At 36.2% G+C, this 22,190-nt stretch overlaps 1 protein-coding gene across 1 annotated transcript in view; it reads right to left on the bottom strand.

Moving 5' to 3' along the window:
- The window catches only part of LOC116895327 (bifunctional heparan sulfate N-deacetylase/N-sulfotransferase 4-like), a 297,831-nt gene extending 294,180 nt beyond the window's left edge, over positions 1–3,651 (bottom strand). The window contains 2 exon segments of the mRNA XM_032896635.1: positions 2,606–2,825; positions 2,827–3,651. Of these exon segments, the coding sequence (XP_032752526.1) occupies positions 2,606–2,825; positions 2,827–3,581 (975 nt within the window). The 5' untranslated portion in view covers positions 3,582–3,651.
- Positions 3,652–22,190: the final 18,539 nt, after the last annotated feature.

Consider the following 22,190-nt stretch of genomic DNA (forward strand, 5'->3'; position numbering starts at 1 on the left):
ATCCTTCTGTATGTGTTTTAGAAGCGCTGGTATGAACATCCAAATGATAGGAAGACTTGGAAAGCAAACATGGAGTACGAAATATTCCACACTCTTAGTGGGAATGTGAATTGGCCCCTGAGGAGAGACTGAAGCTTACTTTAACTCATAGGCATCTACAATGGAATTACCACGTGTGGTGGTTTCCATAAAAATAACCCCCATAGGCTCACATATCTGAATGTTTACTCCTCAGGGAATAGCACGACTTGGGAAGAATAAGGAGGTGTGGTATTGATGGAGAAAGTACGTCACTGGTGGTGGCTTTGAAGTTTCAAAGCCAACGCCAAGACCAGTGTCTCTCCCTCTCCCTGCTGCATGCAGATTCAGATGTAGAACACTCAGCTACTTCGCTGGCACCATAGTCTCCATGCAACATGCAATACTGATAATGGACTAAACCTCTGAGCTGTAAGCCAGCCCCAGTTAAATCTGGTTTATAAGAGTTGCTGTGGTCATGGTGTTTCATCACAGCAATGGAACCCTGACTAAGCCACGTGTGAATCATAACTCATGTGATATGCGTGTATATATGTATATATAAATACATATTGAACTATTATTCATCTTTTAAAATGCAGAAAATTCTGTCACTTACATAATCAACTTGACATTATTTATGTGAACCTTTCCTGGTGTTGAAAACTGAGCTTGCATCTGTTATCTGAAGTGTATTTGTCTGAGTTCACAAAAGCAAAGTAGAATGGAAGTCATCAGAGATTACAGGGAGATGTTCATAAAAAATATAGTAAGTTTTTCTTATAGAGTGTTAAATTAAGTCATGTTTATATTGGCAAATATTACATATCTAACATATTCTGTTAAACTAATATATATATATACACTTTTGAATATTTCCTATCTAAATATATATTTATATAAGTATATAATCTCAGCTCTTTGAGATTATAAAATTTTCATATCTCTGTTAATTCTCACTATTCTGTTATTTTGCTTAGGGTTCTACACTTTAGGAAACCACCGGGATTTTGAATCATTATGAATAATGGTGAGTAGCCATCAGTTTTCCTTTGCAAACAAATTTCCTAGCTAGGTTTGAGTTGCTCAATTCAATTTAAACCTATAGAAATCTTTTAATTCATATTGTTTTTTGGGTATAAATTAGAACTGGCTGTTCTATTTTTTTCAGATTAGGTACCTCGTAGTCTAAGATTATTTCAAAACATGTGACTTCTTCTAAATTTAAGATAAAATATTAGCGTTTAAATTAGTTGAAACAAACAGTAAATCAAAAATTTTAAACCCAGAAATGTAGACAATTTCAGCTGCAAACACTTAAACACTTTTGCCAGATCGGAATGATGTATTCGTGTCCAGGTGGAATAGGATGTTGCTCAGAGACCCATTAGTAGTAGAGTTTGCTGGTCTGCATGTATTTCAGAGATTTTTTTTAAGTGAACTGATTTTGTGGGTATCAATATTTTATCTATTAGTGGTCATGACATTTAAGCTGTTATTTGAAGTAGCATGCAGGGCTCATGTCTATAATGCAAACAGCTGAATAACAGAAGACTAAGAGACAATAAAATAGCAATCCTTCTCCTCTGACAACAACAATAGTAATAATAATAAATTTGTGTGTATGTTTATAAAATACTTTGCACATTGTCAGTTTAGTTATATGCAAGACACCATAAGATACCATGAGTCAGCCTATTGGAACATTTGACTAAAACTTATAAAAGAATTAGTCTCAGAATTCTCTAAGTCTACAGTTAACCATGCATACTATATTTTGCTAATATCATTTTCTATTTCTGGCTCTTACCCAGGCTGTCTTTAACTCTTTCTCAGCCTCCCAGGTAGTTGAACTAGAAATTTATCTCTGTGTTTGGCCTTTTGTGTATTTAGTAGCAATCACAGTGTATGTTTTACAATGCAGTCAACTGAGTACAGCCCTGAAACATTGCCTATTGACACTTCTCTCATATCCAAACCAATATCATAAATTAGTAGAGATAAAATTAATGCTTCTTAAGACCAAGTCCCTTTAAAACTATTTTTGCTGATGGCATTATTTACAATAGTATAAATATTTCACACAGGTGAAAACTATGCTTGCATGAGGTTACAGAAAAGACTATAGTTCATCTCGTTTTTCAATCACCCTGATCAAATCCAATGTACACAAGTGGTTAGTTCATAAATAGAGTCCTGTAATGTTATGAATTTCAAAGTTACAATCTGCCACACATTTGAATCTGGAGGTACTTATAATGGCTTCTTGTTGGGATAGACAAGAAGATGTGAGATGAAGATCAATTATATTTTAGGATATCTATGCTTTTATTCTACTGTGTTGTGTATCTCCCTCTCCCCACCCTCCTTTTCTCCCGCACCTCTGTGTGTGTCTGTGTGTATGAGTGTGTATATGTGCGTGTGTATATGCATTTGTATATCTGAGCTTTTGTGTGTGTGTGTACAATAGTTTAAGATTGGCTTAAATCAGTGATTATGCTATAAAGTATTTTAAAGATCATGTTTTATTAATTCCACAGAGCACTAACAAATTACAAATCAAGTTGTTCTTTATCCATGCTCTTACCTTCACATCTTTGACATTCATCCTCGTGCCCTCCTTCCCCACAAATATGTCATCAATGTCCACAAGGATGTACCTGTCCAAGGATAGTGTCAGCCTCTTGCCCGACAAGAAAGAGATGGCGTCTATGAAAATGAGCTTGTGCAACCAAAAGTTCAAATTGTTACCAAAAAGAACTCGCTGGATCCCATCATGAAGCCCCAGATCCTGAATTATTGTCGATAGAGTGTTTGGCTGGACAAGAAAGAGAGGACTTTTCTGTTTGTAACTCAGTTAAAAGCACTGGCTGGTAGGTAGAATGGTTATATTGGAAAATTGTCCAGTCTTCCCCAGGAAGAGGTCCCTTTTCAACTTTGGGGCCTTTGGTAATATGAAGCAGAGGAGACTGGGGGTTCACAGAGCAGTCCTTCAGAGCTACATTATTGAATAAGTTCAAAGGAAACCCTTTCAGTTGTGTAGTCGGCAAGCTGTTCTCATTGGCTTTATGAAAACCAATTATGCTAACACTGTATTCTATACAGTATTTTTCTAAAAGCTCCCGGTTCCATGAGTCCATGCTGACGTACTTCAAAATGTTTTCGTAAATAATCAATGTGTACTTCCCCTTGCCACTATCGGTAAGAGGAGGTATGTCTCCCTTGCCTGGAGCAATGACCATCTGGTACTGAAACCGGCTGGACTCCAAGATTGCTACAATATCTTGACCAAGTTGCGAATACTGGCTCTCTACAAAGAGAAGGACAGTGGGATCAGTTTTGGATGTATCAATAGGCTTGATGGTTTTCAGTTCTACTGACCGATAAGGAAGGTTTTTGATGTCAGCGCACTCTGCTTCTGCAGTAGTTTCGACAAGGGTCATTTCCTGTTTGTAGCCAGAGTACAGGAAGTAGGCAGAAATGACGATGCTCACCAAACAAAAGGTAGCTAAGAGAACAATCAGTGTTCGAAAGCTTCTCCGAAACTTTACAATAAGATTCATTTTAAAAATCAATGCGTTGGGAGCCTTTTCTGGCGTCTTTCCCTAATGTGCCATGGCGAACAGATAGTAAGATGGTACCAGTTTCCCTTCCCAAACATTCATGTAACCATTGCAAATCATGGGAGATTCTCGAAGGAATCACAAATGAGTCAAATCTGGTAGTCAGCAGACCAGGAAGGCAACAGCTGAGATGCTATGTCCAATACCAAGAACTGCTGCAGAGTCCTTTAAGCATTATCTGAAAGAGAGAAGAAATGTAATAGCTAAGAGCAAAAAGGAGGAGTGTTCCGGGTTACGTCTACATGCTTACTGAGATCTAAGAAGCCCATTAAAGAGTATTCTAGTCTTGTTACTATGACAAATACTAATAATACCCCCTGGTAATCTGGGTCTTGATATTTGATACATAGTCCACTTATATTTTGATGGCTTCTTGCAACCTTCGTGAAGGTCTGTCTGAATTCGGTCAGTTATCCACACGTACATAAGAGCACATATTGAGATCAGTTTCAACTAATTATCTTGAAAAGGAGGGAGACAAAAGAGGCACAGAGGAAATTAGATGCATATTATCTATTCTGACATAAGATGGTGACCTTTTTCTTTGAAAAAAGGATGAGATATCAATCTTAAGTATTAGAAATGTTCCTCCCAGTAAGCAACAGTGAAGCGAATTAAAGAAAAAAAAAACATATGGGACTAAATCTGTCAACCCAAAGAATAAGCAGAATTTAAATGTGACATTTATTTAACATCAGTTTGTTCTGAATTAGGATGATAGATCCATATACCACAATGGCGCATGCCTGTGTTCTCTGACAGCTAAAGTTTCAACTGTAGGACTCATCCTTTATACTCCATTTTCTCATTTCTCCATCCTTGATGGTAATGGCTAGTCAAGGTGACAAAGTCGTACCTTCGGAAATTAGTACATCAGCAATGTTTATCCCCTGCTTCACAAATAAAAGATGTGATGATATTCTATGGAATGTAAGAAGATGTGGTCTGGTGTGTTTGTTATCTCCTAAATTAGAAAAAGGACAAGGGAGAGGCAGACTTGTAGGTAGGGAAATGAGTCAATGCTAGAATATATATACATATATACATATATATGTATATATATACATATATATGTGTGTGTATGTATGTGTGTGTTTGTGTGTGTCAAGATATTTAGATAAATTTTTATTTGTAAACAAGTTATATAAAATTAAGTTCTGGATAATAGGAAGGCTATTTAAAAAAGCCGTTTCAAAAATGTAAAAGTATGTATTATGTTTTCTTAAAGGCTGCAAATTAATATGCTAATTTTTTAATCGGACCCTCACCTAATCTTTCATGCAGTATGTACTGGAGGACCAGCTAGAAGCACACAGCATCCAGTGGGAGCTTTCTCTTCTTCTTCTGGCTTTCCTGGCTCAGGAAACACAGGAACAGTGTCTATGAATTACTTGTATTCATAAAAACTCAAAAAACGCCAGTATTTCCCACATCAGCACATCAAGGAAATCAAATTTCATGTTTTATGAAATTTATGAACATTAACAGAATGACCGACCCACTCTACCTGTCACAGCCCCTGAAATCTTTCCCACAGGGCAGATGCCTGACAACAGCTTGACTTCAGTTGAGTGGAAGGGTAATTTTTAGGACCTGCATTCCTTGTCCCAGTCTGTGATTTAGAGAGCATATCTATCTCTCTGTGTCCTCCTTCCATGTATGCACATGGGAATTGCAGTGGAATGCATGTTTCTTCATAAGTCCCTCCTTGTTGCAATATGTTTGAACATGGATTTAGAGACAAACCATTGCAAATTTCTAGTCATGAAATTAGTAACCAAAGCAATTACAATGATTATTGTAGCTTGGGTTGTTGTTTGGTTTTGTTTGTTTGGTTTTTTTTTCTGGAACTGTGAAATTCAATGATTACTAGATCTAAGGAATGGCGATCACATTAAAATATGTCTGGTGTTTATTACCTAAAGGTATTCTGGTAAGACGTACAGCTCAGCAAAGTTTACCTAAAATTGGAAAATAAAAAATGTCTTGCTGCCATTCACCTACTTGCTAGTCATTACATGGTCTTGCCTGACTCCATTGTTCTATTATTCTCCCATTATTCAATTTTTAATGAAAAAAATTTTGAAGGGTGTTTAAAAAACTACAATCACAATGTGAAGTGTTTATGACTAAAAAGATCTGTAACCTACAAGTTGCCCTGTGGTGGAATAAGGTGAAGTTATGAATTTAGCAGCCAGTGTAATTAAATTTAAATCCAGTGAGAATAACTTTTCTTTCAATGTTTAAAGTTAAAATAGTCACACTGTAAATGTACTGGAGAAAATGAAGACAAATTTCCAAGGTGAGTAGGCTAACCTTAAATTAAGGTATAAGTTGGAATGAGACAAATCTTTAATATTTTTCTTGGCTTGACTTTTGGTAACACCTAGGGAAAAACAAACTTGGTACCATGTTGCTACATTTTATGAATTTGCATCTAATATCAGGAGTCTTACTGATAATTTGCTCACATCTCATAGTAGTGAACCCTATGCACTTAATTAAATCTATATTGTATAAACATTTTACCATGTGTTCTAAGGCACCAGTATCTTGTGTGATGAGTTTCAAATTTGTAGCAGGTTTTTAAAAACATGTTGCCTTTTCTGTACATGAAATAAAATTGGAATATAAGAGAAATACTGATATACATTACATATCATAAAGGTAAGCGATGCTTACAAACATTCTTCGTTGTGCGTTTGTGTGAGAGCTTATGTGTGCATTTTTGTTTATGTGTGCGTGCATGCATGTGTTTGTTTGAGGGTGTGTTTATCAGAGGAGGGCTCTTTCTATAAGATTAGCGTTTTTTGTCATAGACAAAAATCGGGTCAGAGCAGACAGACATTATTTAACCTGGTTTTTAAATTACAAATATAAGTGGTGTTATTGTTCAAGATCAAGGTGGTATGTGAGATTCTGAAAATGTATTCTGTTAACTCAATAGAACAGTAGACTAAACCTCTTCAGACATCATTATTAGTTACTTAAAGTTCCCATCTGCTTCTCGGCTACACTATGCTAATGTTACTTCAGGAACAATAATGTATTCATAAATCATCACTGTTTTCCAAAATGAAAGTCCAGAGCAATGAATAGCTCTTGCATTTAATCAAAATGACAATGGTTTGCTATTTGGTGCTTTTCTAGAAAAAAAAAATCTTTTCAATTCTGGTAAATAACCTGTTGATTATTTCCTAACTTTTATATACTTCATATTTTTCCATTTTTACTGACATAATATAAATTTATTTTAATGCCCAGAGTATACATTTTTACTAGTAGAAATTCCTAAAAGTGCCATTTTCGAACATAATGATAACATTACTACCACAATATTATACAGTACTATAATATTATACTAGGTACATAGCTCTGAGCTATCAGCTGTATTCATACTTCAGAAGATTATGAAGAGAAGCCAGTAAATAGAAGAGTAAATGTCAAGCAATTTCTTTTATCACTATTTCCTGCAGAAACATAAAGTGTGTGTGTGTTTGTGCCATTTTCTTAGGTCTTATTTTTGAGATGGAAAAACAACAGGATTTTAAAAGTAGAATATGTTTCTATGATAATCAAGTGGTAAATACATAATCATCACATTTATCTTAAAGAACATAGGAACATCAAAAATATAACTCTGCTAACATAAGCATTTGCTCTGTGAAGTTTTTTGTTGATTATTTTATTTATTTACATTTCAAATGGTCTCCCCCTTTCCTATGTGATGTTTAAGGCATATAAACACAGTAGTAGAAACACCATCTATGGCCAATGAGAGCTCTTATGCGAACCCTCTAATGATTAATGCTTGGAACTTATTTTTAGATTGAACATTTCATCACTGAGCTATATCCTTAATGAAAAAACTAATGATCAAGTCTACAGAACGCAGGGGCTGGGATTAACCAGAACTAATGGTTTTAGAACTACTGTCTAATTGAAGGGTGCCTGCAATCCAGACAGTTCTTATGAGATCTTCTGTGAGCAGACCTGTATATCTGCCTGATTTTCTGTGGTTGTGGGAGGGACATTGACTGGGAGCATTTAGAATCAAGTACAGACCAGCCACACAATCTAGACTCTGGCTTGGCTTCTAGATTTTTACTCTTTGTGTAAGAAGTCAAGGCATTCTTGCCACACCTCAACAAATGGACATTTATTAAGAACCAGCCGTTTTATAAATGTGCAAATTCATCTGGATCTCATATCACGAGTAAAACAATCTAAGTTCCATTGATTTAAACCACTCCTTATTTCCTCTCTTTGCCAGTTATTTCTGTCTCCAAAGCTTTGTTGTTATGGACGTTTGTTTGTTCTTGTTTTGTGAGAGTGGGTGATTTTCAAGTAACCTTTTTAAAGTTTATGTTCAGAGAGTCAATATTAGAAGTCCGTGTATTAATCACACAATATGCATGACATTGTTTATGTTCCCCAACTGCCCTTTCTTTCTCTTAATATATACAATCTATGGAGAAGCCAGAGATGGCTGGAGAATTGTACCCTGGTGTGCTACCTTGTTTAGATATAATTTTGCACTTGGCCCCTTTTCGTTCTTTACAAGAGTGTATCATCCATAAAGATACTATGTAAAGCACTCTTAAAAACTCATACTGATACTCTTTCCTTAATAATGTTTGTTGTTTCCAAACTGGGAAAGCCTATTGAAAAAAATTGAAAGCTCAGAATGTTAAAATGAAAATTGTTTTACAACCCTATTGTGCTTTACATGATATGTAATTTTTTAATGGGCTGCTGACACACCAAACTTCATTTTATCTTCTCTTTTTACTCGATATCATGGTAGAACTAGTCATAGTAAAACTAAAAAGAATTTAAAAGGTTTTCTAACGTAGTTTTTCTTTGTTTCTGTTTCTACTCCTTCAACTAACAACTCTCTAAGCCCACTCAGATCACTGAAGTGTCCAACTGTATGGCTTATGAAGAAAGCAGATGGTGGTAGAACTATTTCAAAATCATATAGGGATGAGGTTGGACTCCTTCCATGACTGTTTCCAAACCTGGAGTTCAACAAATTTTTTCTTTGCTTCCCTATCCCCGAGAACTACATATGTCCCTTTTTTTATTCATCCATTCTATCAATCTCTTCCTTGCTCTCAAAAACTAGTGTAATGCTTCGCTACAGACACAAGTACACGCATCCTGTATTCTTTGGTAAGGACTTGTTGATTTGCTCTTGGTCTCAGGACTCGTCACATAATCGTTACTCTTTGTTTATTGTCCCTGACCTGGATTTATTTCAGTTTGCAACTTTTCATAGAATATTCTAATCATGTTTAACTCAAGCTCCTCCCCCATATACCCTCTGTCACATTCATGTTCAGTTCATCTGTAATTGAGCAGGAACCTTAATATTCTTCTCCACATTTGAACTTAAATTTTTGAAGGATATTTGTTGGCATTTTTCTTGTGAAATTCTCTTATCTTCCCTTTGGACTGGAGCTGTGAACCATTTCCAATTGTGGAATGGGAGAGGCTATATTTCCCTTTCTCTAGGCATGGACTACTGTTAACCATTTTTAGGAATCCAGCCTGGGAGTAATGTAATGATCTTACAAAGGCTCAAGGAGGTAGTGTGTCTCCATTGTATGCTCTCAGCATAGCTTACTGCTCAGGGCAATTCAATTGACAAATCTCATACAGAGTACCATAAAGGCAGGGGCGCGTGATTTACTCAGAGGGAAATCTTGAACACTTTGCAGACTATCTGGTATTTGATAGACCTGGGCACATACACACATGTACGCAGATGCGTGCATGCACGCGTGCACGCGCGCGCGCGCACACACACACACACACACACACACACACACACACACACCACAGAGTCAGTAACCACTTACTGTGTACATTTACTCACTTTTCTTTCATAAAATTCCAATTCAAAAGTCATATTTCTATGGCCAGGAAGAAGACATCAGATTTTAAGACATTAGAAAAAATAGGATCCTTAGTGATGTTTATTTTTCTATTTTTATATGTGACTACATTCTCTTCGAAGGGATTTAGAGAGTGGTCGCCAACATATTGTTTATTTCTGTCTTTTACCTTGTATACTATTGAATTTTTTGCAAGAATGATACAGTTTGTAAACTCCCAACAAAACAATGGCAAACAACTTTGAAACAGGAGTTAGTTTTATGACTTTGCTTCAAAAGATAAAATTCTATAATCTTGCAAATAAATGACTTCCCTTATTTACAACATGCATTGACTAACTTTCTTCTAAATCTTTCAGGAATGTGCTGACCCTATATTTTATTTTGGGACCAAAATAAATATTCTGTTAACTGACTTAAGGGTTTTTCTAAGAAGCGTTTGTGTATATTCCTGTAGCCTACGCCTTGGTTATGTCTCCTCTTACAGTCAGATATTTTCCCTACCTTCAAGCATAACCCAATATGAATTATAAAACAGTAAATATGAAGCAATATTAAATAAATTTAGTGCTTTATTTATCATATTTTAAAAGTTTCATGACAATGGTCAAGTCTATGGTTTCTAAAATTGGACAACAAATCACACCAAATTTTCTCTAAAGTTCTTGCGAGTAGACTATTTTGACACATGCACTATGTTTGATGAATTTTAGTTTGTAATATATATGTTTCAGTTATCACAGGCCTCTGGAATATTTAACTAGGTTGGCTTATGAGGAGCAAACACACAGCCATTTGTCTTTCCAATTTTCCTTTAAAAACGTTTATTTTTCCATCAAAGCAACAGGATACTGAAAATGCCAGTGTGCGAGCAAGCATGGATGGACTCTAGTTCTTCCACAGAGAGACTCCCCTCCGCCAACAATGACCTTGTGAGATGTTATAGTGAGGTCCAGGCAGTGAGTTTAAAGGTAGGCTGAAAAACCAGGACACCCCAGTTTGCCACCACACAAGCTCTTGAAGGAGTTGACAGAGTGGTGTTTGTGACAAAGGTACAGAGGATCCACAAACATATGCTGTCATTAACGTCCCATTCTTACCTCCATATGTCTCCTGGAGTTCAGAGGCGCGAGATTGTATTAATATTGATGTATTTCCCTTCAGAATTTACCTTTTGTTTGAAAATTCAAAATGAGATCTAAATTCTCACCTGATTTTAAGGGTAGCTAACATTTTAGCAACTATTTTAAATCGCACCCAGTCTATCACATGTACAAGGACATATTAATGGTCCTTTCTTCAATCGCGAATACCTAATTGTGCTATTTTCCAGGGATCTCTTTTTCTAACATACTTTTCACTCCATCCATTACTTTACATATTGCAGGATTTCAGGAATGTAAATTCACCTCCTGCAGAGTCAAGGATCATGACACCTATAAAACTACCCATGTCATCAGAGTGGCATGTGTTAATTTTTAATAAGTCAAGAAGACTTAAAGTTATTTGGTAATAAAAGTAATGCATTTATAAATCTATATAATGTAAGATACTGTAAATGCTTTACTTTTATGGAGTTGTATATTACACAGGACAGCGGTGGAAATAAACAATGCCCTTTTAACAATCGGCATAATATCAAAATGAAAGACTTATCTGCAGTCCAGTCAATATGTCATATAAACGTTCCATAAAGGGAGGTTAGTAAGTCCTTCAGAAATGTGTTTTTAGCAGCAGCTGCAAACAGTGGGCTGTCTATTGATAAATAATATTTCTTGGAAGAACAAAACATGATTTCTATTTTTAAAATGTGTATTTATTGTTAAATCTTGGGGTCTCCTAAATCTCTCAACACAAGAGGGCAATATTCTCTTACTTTTATTGCAAAACTAGAGCAATCACACACCTGTTCTCCACATAAAGATTAAAGAGGAAGGAAAGCGCTACCTAGATGGGTCCTCAGAGTGAAGGTAACTATTGAGATGACTATGCTGACGACATTAGGAGAGGTCAGGGAGTCTTAATGTTAAAGCATTAATTAAGCCTTAATTTTATCCCTAATACATTTTAGTCAATTCTATTTCTCACGTTTGTAGAAATCAGCTAATTGTATAGTTTGCTGTATCTGAATTTGCATTGGTTTTTACACAGGTTTTAGTGTTTTTCTTAATGCACAGCTTACCTAAACACGTAGCTAACTTTTGTGAACTTTGCAGACTTAGATGATTGTTTTAGAAGGAACAAACTATAATCAAATATGGTAAAATAAAATTTCTCACACACTGCTTGCACATAAAATTTATCTATAATTCTTCCTTTATTTTAAATAACATAAAATGCTTTGCTTTTTATTGTATTGAAATTCATTTTTACATTTTTTTCTGTTATATGAAAATGACCTTAAATAAAGTAACTAAAAAGTAATTGAAAGCTCCAGGTCTACTTAAATAACCAACGATGCATAAATTGTTTAAAACACTTTTTTAACATTTTTATTCATCTGTGTGTGTGTGTGTGTGTGTGTGTGTATTTGCCCTGAATGCACACACCATAGATTATTGTCTTCAAGTAAAGCTCAAAGGATAGTTGTTAAAAGTCAGAACTCTTCCTTCACCCTATGGGCTCTAAGGCTGGATGGAAGGTTCACAAGCAGTTTGATTGTCAGGATTGGAGGCAGGTGTCTTTACACAGTTTCTTCTAGCTGGCTTTCACTCTTCACATCTTCAAACACTGCATGAAATCTTAAAATTATAGAATTAGGATAAAGTTAATACGAAATGAATACACGATATGTGTTCGCTATGATGTGGGTTATCATATAACTCATTTCTCAGACATCAGGCCAGGACCATATTTGAAGATATGTAAAATTATGGCTAAATTTGTATTCAGGCTGAAATTATCATTTATTAGTAAACAGGCTTTCGGGATCCTAAATTCTCCTTCTCTGGGTAGATTTTTAGAGTTGAAACATGATGTGCTTCCTTTATAATTTATTGATTACCTGAGACTCTGGAAAGATAACTCTTCATCTGCAGCTGCCTTGTATGTGATTTGAGAGATAATGGATCCCTAATGGTCATGCAAAGTATCATCTTGAGTAAAATGTGCACAAATATGGTAGACTCTTCTATTCGGCCATTGAGTTTTTTGTTCACATATACTTTTTCCATGATAGTCAATAATATTGAAAAGAAAATATAAAGATAAGAAAACTGTAGCTAGAATAAAACTGCCCAAAGAATGCTATAGTTTCTATGTTAAAGTTCAAATTATTAATTGACTTGGTATTGGTAAGTCATGAATGTATATAATAAGAATGGGTGTGGGAGAAGGCAGATGGAGAGAGATGTGGGGGAGGGAGACAGAGAGGAGGAGGGAGACAAAGAAAGGGAGGAAGAAGAGAGAACTATTGTAGTTTCCACATTGAAACTAGTAGAGGAGGGAGGCTGGTGATATTGTTTAGTGGTGGAGTGCTAGCCTGACAAGCATTAATCCCTGCCTGGGCTCAACATAGGGCTGCAAATGATAGAAATAACAAACAAACAAACCAAAATACATAAGTGTACAAAAATGGAAAAAAATAAGAACAGTTTTAAACAGTACGATACTCAACCTGTAATCCATCACAGCTCTCAGGAGGGTGGTGTAGAAGGGGCAAGAGCTTGAGACCATCCAAGTGCATTTAGTAAATATCAATCAAGCATTGACTACAGAGTGAGACCTCCCTCAATAAACAAAGCGAAGGATCAATAGACACATTTGATTCATTATACCAACAGTGTGTATGTATGTATATATTTTTATGTATATGAATATGTATATATGAATAAGAACACACCACACACATATATGTATACATATATGTATACATATATAAATGTATTTATGAAAAAGAAGCCTAGACAAGATAGGGTTATAGGAAGCATCAAATAAATCATTCTGTGGCCATTATTTGTTATACTAAGAGTAAATGAGCCAAGTTGTCTTTTAAAAAAATGTTTAGCAGATGAACTAATCCAAGGCATACGGATTGGAAGGGACACAAATGACAGTGGGATGACTAGGGAGGCTCAGCAGTAAGGTGCTTACCATCCAGAATTGACTAATGGAGTTTGGGTGCCTAAAGTCCTACACATCATCAGCCAACACATTATTTAAAATCTTTCAAACCACTGTTTTGGAATATCTTTTGAAAATTGGAAGTTTTAGAAAACATCAATTCTCATGGAGTGGTTGGGACAATGGAGGTGACTATGTGGGTGGCCCTTCTAACACAGTATTTCTGTTAGGAGGTCTATTCTTAAATGATCCTCCCCCCATAATTGCCACTGACACTTCTAATCACATACCAGGTATTTTTATTAAAATGAATAAATGTGTATTTGTACCTAGTTTGTAATGTTAATGCCATAATTCTCACTACCAAGATACAGCCCTTCCATAGTAGGTCACTTCACCTATCAACCCAACATTAGCTTGTATTAAAACTCAGCATAACCGTGAGTCTGTTTCCCTTTCTCTTTTCCTCTTCACAGAATCACACTTCTCACTCTGTGGATCTCATCTGTCAGTCATTGTTTTTGGTTTTTGTTCCATTTCACAAATAGTTAAAACCTTTCCCCTCATGTTATTTACTCTTTTCTAAACAAGAAAACTGGACAAATTCTGCCTTCCAGAAAATCAATGCTCATGACTTTGAGGGCAGAAGAAACACCCCAGTCTAATTACATTCATGATTCACTCTTTACCTGGTCCATTAATGCTAGAATTCTTGCACATATATTTTGGGTTATTCAGTCAGCTTTCACTCGTTCCTTTATTTTCTTCTCTTTTCAAGCTTCTATCATTTCTTGGCTTTGTACCTCTCTTCTTTCTTGATCATGTGACAGAGAAAGTGTCAGACACATGGATGAGACCACTCTACTTAGTCACTCATAATCCACTGGATATGGTGTCCTTCTTGCCTTAATCAGGTTCCTGATCAAGGTATGCCCATTGGAGATGCTACTAAGAGATGCTGCCCCAACCCATGGAGCTGCAGTAAGTTTCCTCTTCCACTGACCTATTCACACCAGAGAAAAACCTGTCTACCTCATTCCGTTACAAATCTTCCCATTTCTTTCCAAGGACAGGGAAATCTTTTGGAGTGCTATATGCTCAGTTTCTCTAGACATGTCACTGCAAACTCCCTGTAGAGAATTCAATTATCAGTTACTGCTCATTTTTGCAGATCAGCAGCACAGTACACTAATCCTACACAATGACCATTCAGTATTGCAAAAGAACAATGGAAACAAATAAACTTCGAAGCTCACTGGACAGGTGCAACAATTGTGTTAGTGTCTACTGAAAGGATCTTTTTGTCAAAAGATCAATAGAAGAAAAGAGTGAGTTCCTAAACAAACTCTCTGTGGAAAACTATTCTTTGGCAAGGGAACAAAAGCAGATCTGTGGAACAAGAACAGTCTTTTCAAGAAGCAGTCCTAGAATAATTGAACTTGAATATGTGAAGGGCTGTGTACAAAGACCATAGGCACATCCTCAAATTAACTCAAATGATCATACATCACTCAAAAAGATCTAGTACACATACATGAAAGTAAGTGTAAGAAGAAAATCTATAATACCCCTGGGATACAAGATGGGAGAAAATTCATATGCCCTTGCTCCTGACAGTGATTTTAGAGCTGAGAGTCAACTATGAAATAAAGAACTGGTAACCTGTTTCATTAAAAACATGAAAGTCACTATCAAAGATGAGAAAGTAAGGTACACAAGAGAAAGATATATTTAGGGCAGGCATAACTGATATTTAAAAAAAACTCATACAAATAATTCTTAAGCATTTCACAATAATAAAACGACTCAATGTAAAGAGAAGTAATGGCACTAAACAGAATGTACATGAACGAACAAGTAAAGATGTCCAATACAGAGAGATACTTCACGTCCTATTCATCTGGTGTCGTAAGTCATAGGAGCAATGGAATACCACTATTTAACTACCTAAGGCTCAGCCAAAGTCCAAACATTGGACTATATTGGCTTCCGGGAAGGTGTGAAACAAAGGTCTATCACATTCATTGCTCTTGAATAAAAGATGACATGGTTACTCTGGAAGACATTTCTAAAGTTTCTTACAGAACTGAGCATAATCTTAATACGCTGACCAAAGTGATGATATTTCCTGCTCCAAATCGAATGAATTAAAACCAACACCTACAAAATTACATTCTTTCTAGGCATTTATTTGTAAACTTCTAGACACTTCTAAACAATATTGAATATTTTTAAACACTTTCATAAAACACAATGACACTTCTCAACTAATTTGTGTGTGTGTGTGTGTGTGTGCGTGTGTGTGTGTGTGTGTGTGTATTTGTATCTATTTATGCAAGTATGTAAACACAAGCACTGAGCTGAAAGGTAGACTTTGGAGAGTCAGGCTAGGCCAGACATTCTTACTCACTGATCTACCTCATTGGTCCAGAAGCAGCACTTTATGATACCTATTTGTTTTCAATCCCTCTGTAGCCAAGCTACACTGAAGGCATCCCCATGCTGACACCCTCTTTGCTTCTGCTTCCTCTTTTGTCCTTCTTAGTTCTGTCACTCCCTTTCTCTGAGACTACTGTGCTGAACCACTCATCTGCATTCAGAGCACAAGAATATTTTATTTTAGGAAGAAACAAAATCGGTGAACGATGTATATTATTTGTTGGGAAGAAAAGGTGGTGAACACTCTCACATAAATTTTGTTTTGTTTGGTCATACAAGAACTACTGGCAGGGCCAACAAAGTGGCTCAGCAGGCAAAAGCACTTACTTCCATCCTGAGAACTAGAGTCTGATGCCTGAAATTGACGTGACGAAAGGAGAGAGCCTACTTCCACAATTTGTCCTCTGATGTCCACATCTATGTGCCTGCATTCATTATACACACTGATGGTTGGACGTGCACACACACACACACACACACACACACACACACACACACATACATACACACACACCAACAGAATTACATCCTGTAACAGCAACACTGAAGCAAAATAGAGTTGCCATTATTTGTTGATTGATTATATGCACAGAGGGAAAATGAGTCATGAATAACCCCAAGATGCACTTGAACCTTTTCTAGTCATTTATAGATTTTTTTTTTTGCTGGATAATTCTTGTCCTGACTATTCAATAGCACTAGAAATTCATCCTATGACACATCTGCATAATAAAGCAATGAGACCACCACATGGTGAGTGAAGTTACAAGGGAGACTCAGATATATAAAAGTGGAGAAAACGTGCTGATGGGGAAGTAGTAGTATTTCAGTAAAACTAAAGAGACATGCAAAAAGAAATGACTCTGGGTTGCTGGTTATGGAGGAAGAAAAGTCAAGGTCTGTGATGAAATTTAAGGTCATTGGCTAGGGAAACTCGCAAAGCCCAAGGAACAGCATGAAGATGAGAGTGGCTAGCAAGACGACAGACCCACATCATGGTGCTGGGGCACAGCACTGCATGGGTGGCTTGTGAAGAAATCCAAATGATGAAGCAAACAGGAGCTGCAGACATTTTTCCCGCAAAAGTTTGATGATATATTTGAATTCAGATTTACAAGGATTCATTGGCTTTGAATTTCCAAGAGAGTGCTGATACACTAGAATTTTTTTTCATTTTTTTTATTGGTTATTTTATTTATTTAGATTTCAAATGTTGTCCCCCTTTCAAGTTTCCCCTCCACAAATCCCTATCCCATATCCCCTGCTTCTATGAGGGTGCACCCCTCCACCCACCTATACACTCTGCCTCTGGGCCCTAGCTTTTCCCTATGGAGGCATTGAGTCTCCATAGGACCAAGTTCCTCCCCTCCCATTAATGCCAGTTAAGGCCATCCTCTGCTACATACATAGCTGGAACCATGGGTCCCTCCATATGTACTCTTCGGTTGGTGATTAGTTTCTGGGAGCTTTGGGGGATACAGTTGGTTAATATTATTGTCCTTCCTGGGTTGTGAACCCCTTCAGCTCTTACAGTCCTTCCCCTAACTCCTCCATTTGGGTCTTTGTGCTCAGTCCAATGGTTGGCTACATACATCTGCATCTGTATTGTTCAGGCTCTGGTACAGCCTCTCAGGAGATAGTTATATCAGGCTCCTGTCAACAAGCACTTCTTGGCATCAGCAATAATGTCTGGGTCTGGTTTCTATATATGGGATAGATTCTCAGGTGGGGCAGTGTCTGAATATCCTTTCCTTCAGCCTCTGCTCCACTCTTTGTCCATGCATTTCCTTTTGACAGGAGAAATTCTGGATTAATATTTTTGAGGTGGGGGTGGCCCCATCCCTCAACTGGGGGTCGTGCCTATTCACTGGATATGGTCTTTACAAATTCAATCTCCCCTTCGTTGGGTAATTTGGCTAATATCTTCCCTGTTGGGTTCTGGGAACCTTTTGTGTCCCTGGCATCTGGGACTCTCTAGTGCCTACCCCCAGTTTCCCCTCGCCCGCTGCTGCACACCTCCATTCAAATTCCTGACCCTCTGTACTTCTCCCCTGTCTCCCACAGCAGATCCTACCCCCTTTTTTCACTCCCCTTTCTCTCTTCCTTGTGTTTTTGAGGTAAAATAAAGTAAGTTGAAGAGGCAGAAATGGTGAGTAAGTTGAGAGCAACTGGGAGAATAGAAGAGAGAAGGAATAGGGGAATTAATAAGAATGCTGATGTTGCTGTCTTGAGGAAAGCACACATACAAACTACTGAGAGTCCCTCAGCAAAGTTCCAAGAGATTTAAGAGAAGAAGGAAATCCACATACTGAAATCATCAAAGCAGAATATTTAGAAGGCTGGAAATTGTTTTAATCGCTTTGTGTGCTCGTTAAATTTTTAAAAGAAATGGTATGAATAAATAGGAAGGGGTAAGAAAATCATATTTAAAATATTCAATGACAAATAGAATGAGAGGCTTTGCTTGGAAGAGAAGAGAGAAACGGAGACATGAAAGAGAAGGAAAAGTCTCCATCAAGGACTAGAGATGGCACAAGCACCTCCTACTTACATGCAAGAGCGAGCAATGTCCATCCAGGACTAGACATGGGATGATCAATTTCTGTCCAGAAGTAGCAGTAACATGAGCAATCTCCTACTTACATGCAATAGTGTCTTCAGTTTCAGTGCTTTTCTCTGGAAACTTAAGTTCACCCAACTTGGAGCCAATAGCCATGAGATGATTGGCACCAGCTAAAGATTGCTTCGGTCTAGGTCAATACTCACTCTTTAGAAGCCATTATTCAAAGGTGTATTGATTTGCATCCTTGTTAATTATCTCAGCAGACTAGCATGGAATGAGTCACCCATGAAACATAAAGCACTCTCTTTGCTCTTGTGTTCTTATAGCTAAGAGTCTCTAAAAAGATAGAGACCAGTGAAACCAGAATATAGAAAGCTAGTGACTTTGAAATCAGCAGAGGAGTAAACAAAATTAATATATTGTATTTAACATAGAAGTTTCATATCAATGAATTACATGGGTCTTTCTTAAAATGAAAGTTATAAAAGTAACTGAATTTTGTCTAATTTGAATTTTGTTATATGACTTTAAATTTTTTCTAACAGTGCTACAATGGCTTCTACATGTTAGTATAATAATATTTAAAACTTTCTACAGATGTTATTTTAGTAAATTTCTTTCTGAAATTTCTTTCTGAAGTTATGTATTACTTTATTATTTTAAATGAAGTTTGCCAGCATTGGAATTGACTAACGACTGTTTTTTAAAGTTAATTTCTTTCTCTTTTTTTGCTTTGATTGGATATTTTTTATTTACATTTCAAATGTTATTCCCTTTCCCGGTTCCCAGTTAAATTTTATTTCAACCATTACTTCTCTACTATCAACTTTCTATGCAAAGTCATCTAAAGCGATCAATACAAAATTCCCCAAGAAAATGTAGATCAATCTGGGCTGTATAGCTAAAGTCTGGTCTGTGCTTCAGAGGAAGAGCTCATGAATTTTCACTTCTCTCATCATCATGTGTCATAATCAAGAAGGTGTTTGTGTGACATTCAATATTACTGATGGAGCATATGGTCATTGAAAATGAATGCTAATGTAACACTTTATATTGTGTATGAGGAAGCATACATTCTATTAACAAGATTCTTATGTGAGAAGTTAAAGAATGAATACGAGGAGACTTTAATGTCTAGAGAAGTGATTGGACGATGTCCACATTCCACTTACTACTCTGCATCACTTCTCTGACTACCAAGAAACAGATTGTCACTCTCTGGCCAAAAGCTTATTAAGAAACTTTTAAGTAGAAAGCATTTTTTGTGTTGATTTTTGTTTCCAACCTGAGTAGGATATTCTGCATCTTTCTTTGGCTTATTTGATTTGCTATAAACCAGCTGGGTAATACTGTATCCAGAGCAGACATGCTCAAATCAATTGAATGAATATTTTCACTATTTTATCTATGTTTTATATTTTTAGAGATACTGCATAATTCAATGGAAGCTTGATTATCAGTGGGAAAAACATGGGAGGTAATATGTAAACTATATTCCCACCCAAAACTAAGGCAAGACACAAAATTCTCAGTTTGGAATGATAAAATAGCTGATATATACTGATTGGAAGAGTTTGGAATGATTTCAAGAATTCGGTTATTTGTCAGAGACAATGTATCTTGAAATCTTCCTAGATTTTACTTGAAAACTGAAGTCTAGCAATGCTAAATGGAGGATTAATAAGCACTGCACCAAAACCATCACTCAGCAAGTCAACTTAGTAAAAAAATAATTGATGCTTATTAAACGTAAAATATGATAGCCATCTTCAGAACCTATTTGGAAGCTTGTAGTTAATGTAATTTTGTTTAACTTGTAGAAGAATGAGATCAATTTAAAATAACAAATAGATTTGTCCAGCTAAAAGTAAAGTTATTAACATTCTCTCAGTCCAGGATAATATTAGTAATCTGTAAATAAAGCTGTGAACTATATAGTATGGGTAGTAAAGAGCTGGTGGTTAAGCAAGGTGTCTTATATTCTCATTGGGTGACTACAGAAATGTGAAATTTATTTATTTTAAATATTTTTTCTGAATTTTTTAAATTTCTGTGTGTGTGTGTGTGTGTGTGTGTGTGTGTGTGTGTGTGTGTGTGTGTGTGTGTGTGAGCGAAGACACCAGAAGAAGGTGTTTGATATGCTGGAGTCGAAAATTTAGGTCATTATTACCTAGCTTACATAGATAGGTACTGGGAAGTGAATATGGATCCTCTGGAAAGGCAGCAAGCATTTTTTAAAAATTATCTTTAATCTTTCTGTTTACCATTTAGTCATTATTGCCCTCCCAGTCCACCATCTGACAGTTCCTGATCAATCCCTCCTCCCCTGTCTTTAAGAGAATGTCCTCCCATCCCCCACCCCCCCACCCATCAGGCCTTCCCACTCTCCTGGGCCTCACGTCTCTCAGGGGTTAGTTGCATCTTCTCTCACTGAATAGAAATGTTAGAATGAAGCTCTGCCTACTCCATGAATTAACCTATTAGAGATATAGTACCCCAGACCGTCTAAGAAACATTCTATGTTGATTCTTTTTATCCAATTACATTTTTGGAAGGCTTGTTTTCTTCATTCCTTCAATTTGCATGGACCCCACTACCTCACCATAGCAGAGTCAAGGTAGACTACTAGGAACATTTTCTTAGAGGTTTTCACACTAATGTGTGCCCTCCTTTCTTTAGTCCCATGTTTCATTTGCTGGTTCGTTTTTAAGGCTAGATGAATTTACCTTAAAATATTCATCAATGAAGTCTGAGCCTATTAATTAGTACTCAAACATGATGCAAATATACTAGAGATAGTGTGATAAGATGACTTAGATATTTATTTCCAAGTGAAGAGTATTGAACATATGATGAACACAGTCAACCCAATCACTCAAGGGTTATTTGAAAGCAGAGTCGAAGTTATATTATAAGTCAAGGCCAGATAAACGATGCCTGTAATTAAAGTTTAATTCCATTATTAAATGTCTGGAGTTTTCAAATTTGCTAGTATTTTTTAAATTTATTTTTACATTTTAGTTTTGCATTAATTCTGTAAAGTAAGCATAATAACCCATTCACAGGGCCTGCATTTCTGGCCCAGAAGTGATTTTTTTTTAATCTTTTGAAGATTTATTCATAAGAAGGGCTAGCTGGACTTAGAACCAACATTGAGTGACCCAGTCTTTACTGTTATGATGCCTTATGCTAGTTCTTGACACTTGTTTTTAAAACTAATTTGTATGGCTTGCATAAATGTGTATTGTAATTAATAGGGTTTGTATCCCCAAATTACTTAAAGAAGTTCTAAGAACAAATAAAAATTCCCAGAAAGCACAGTTATTATTTTTATCAATAACTTAATTACATATCTTAGTTAATAGACTGGCTCAAAAGATCAATGAAATACAATATTTAAATTTTGAAAATTAAAATTTTATAAAGACATTTATTTTAATCACTTCTGATTTCCAAAGACATTAGATACAATATAAATAAGACTCGTATGAACTTTTGCTCTTTTCAGTACTAGAGGCAGGAAAAAAGAGTGCTTACTCCAACTTTTTATATTAAAATCAAAACTTTTTATGTTGCTATGCTCTA

Source organism: Rattus rattus, chromosome 3 (genome assembly GCF_011064425.1).
Source record: "Rattus rattus isolate New Zealand chromosome 3, Rrattus_CSIRO_v1, whole genome shotgun sequence".
Lineage (NCBI taxonomy): Eukaryota > Metazoa > Chordata > Mammalia > Rodentia > Muridae > Rattus > Rattus rattus.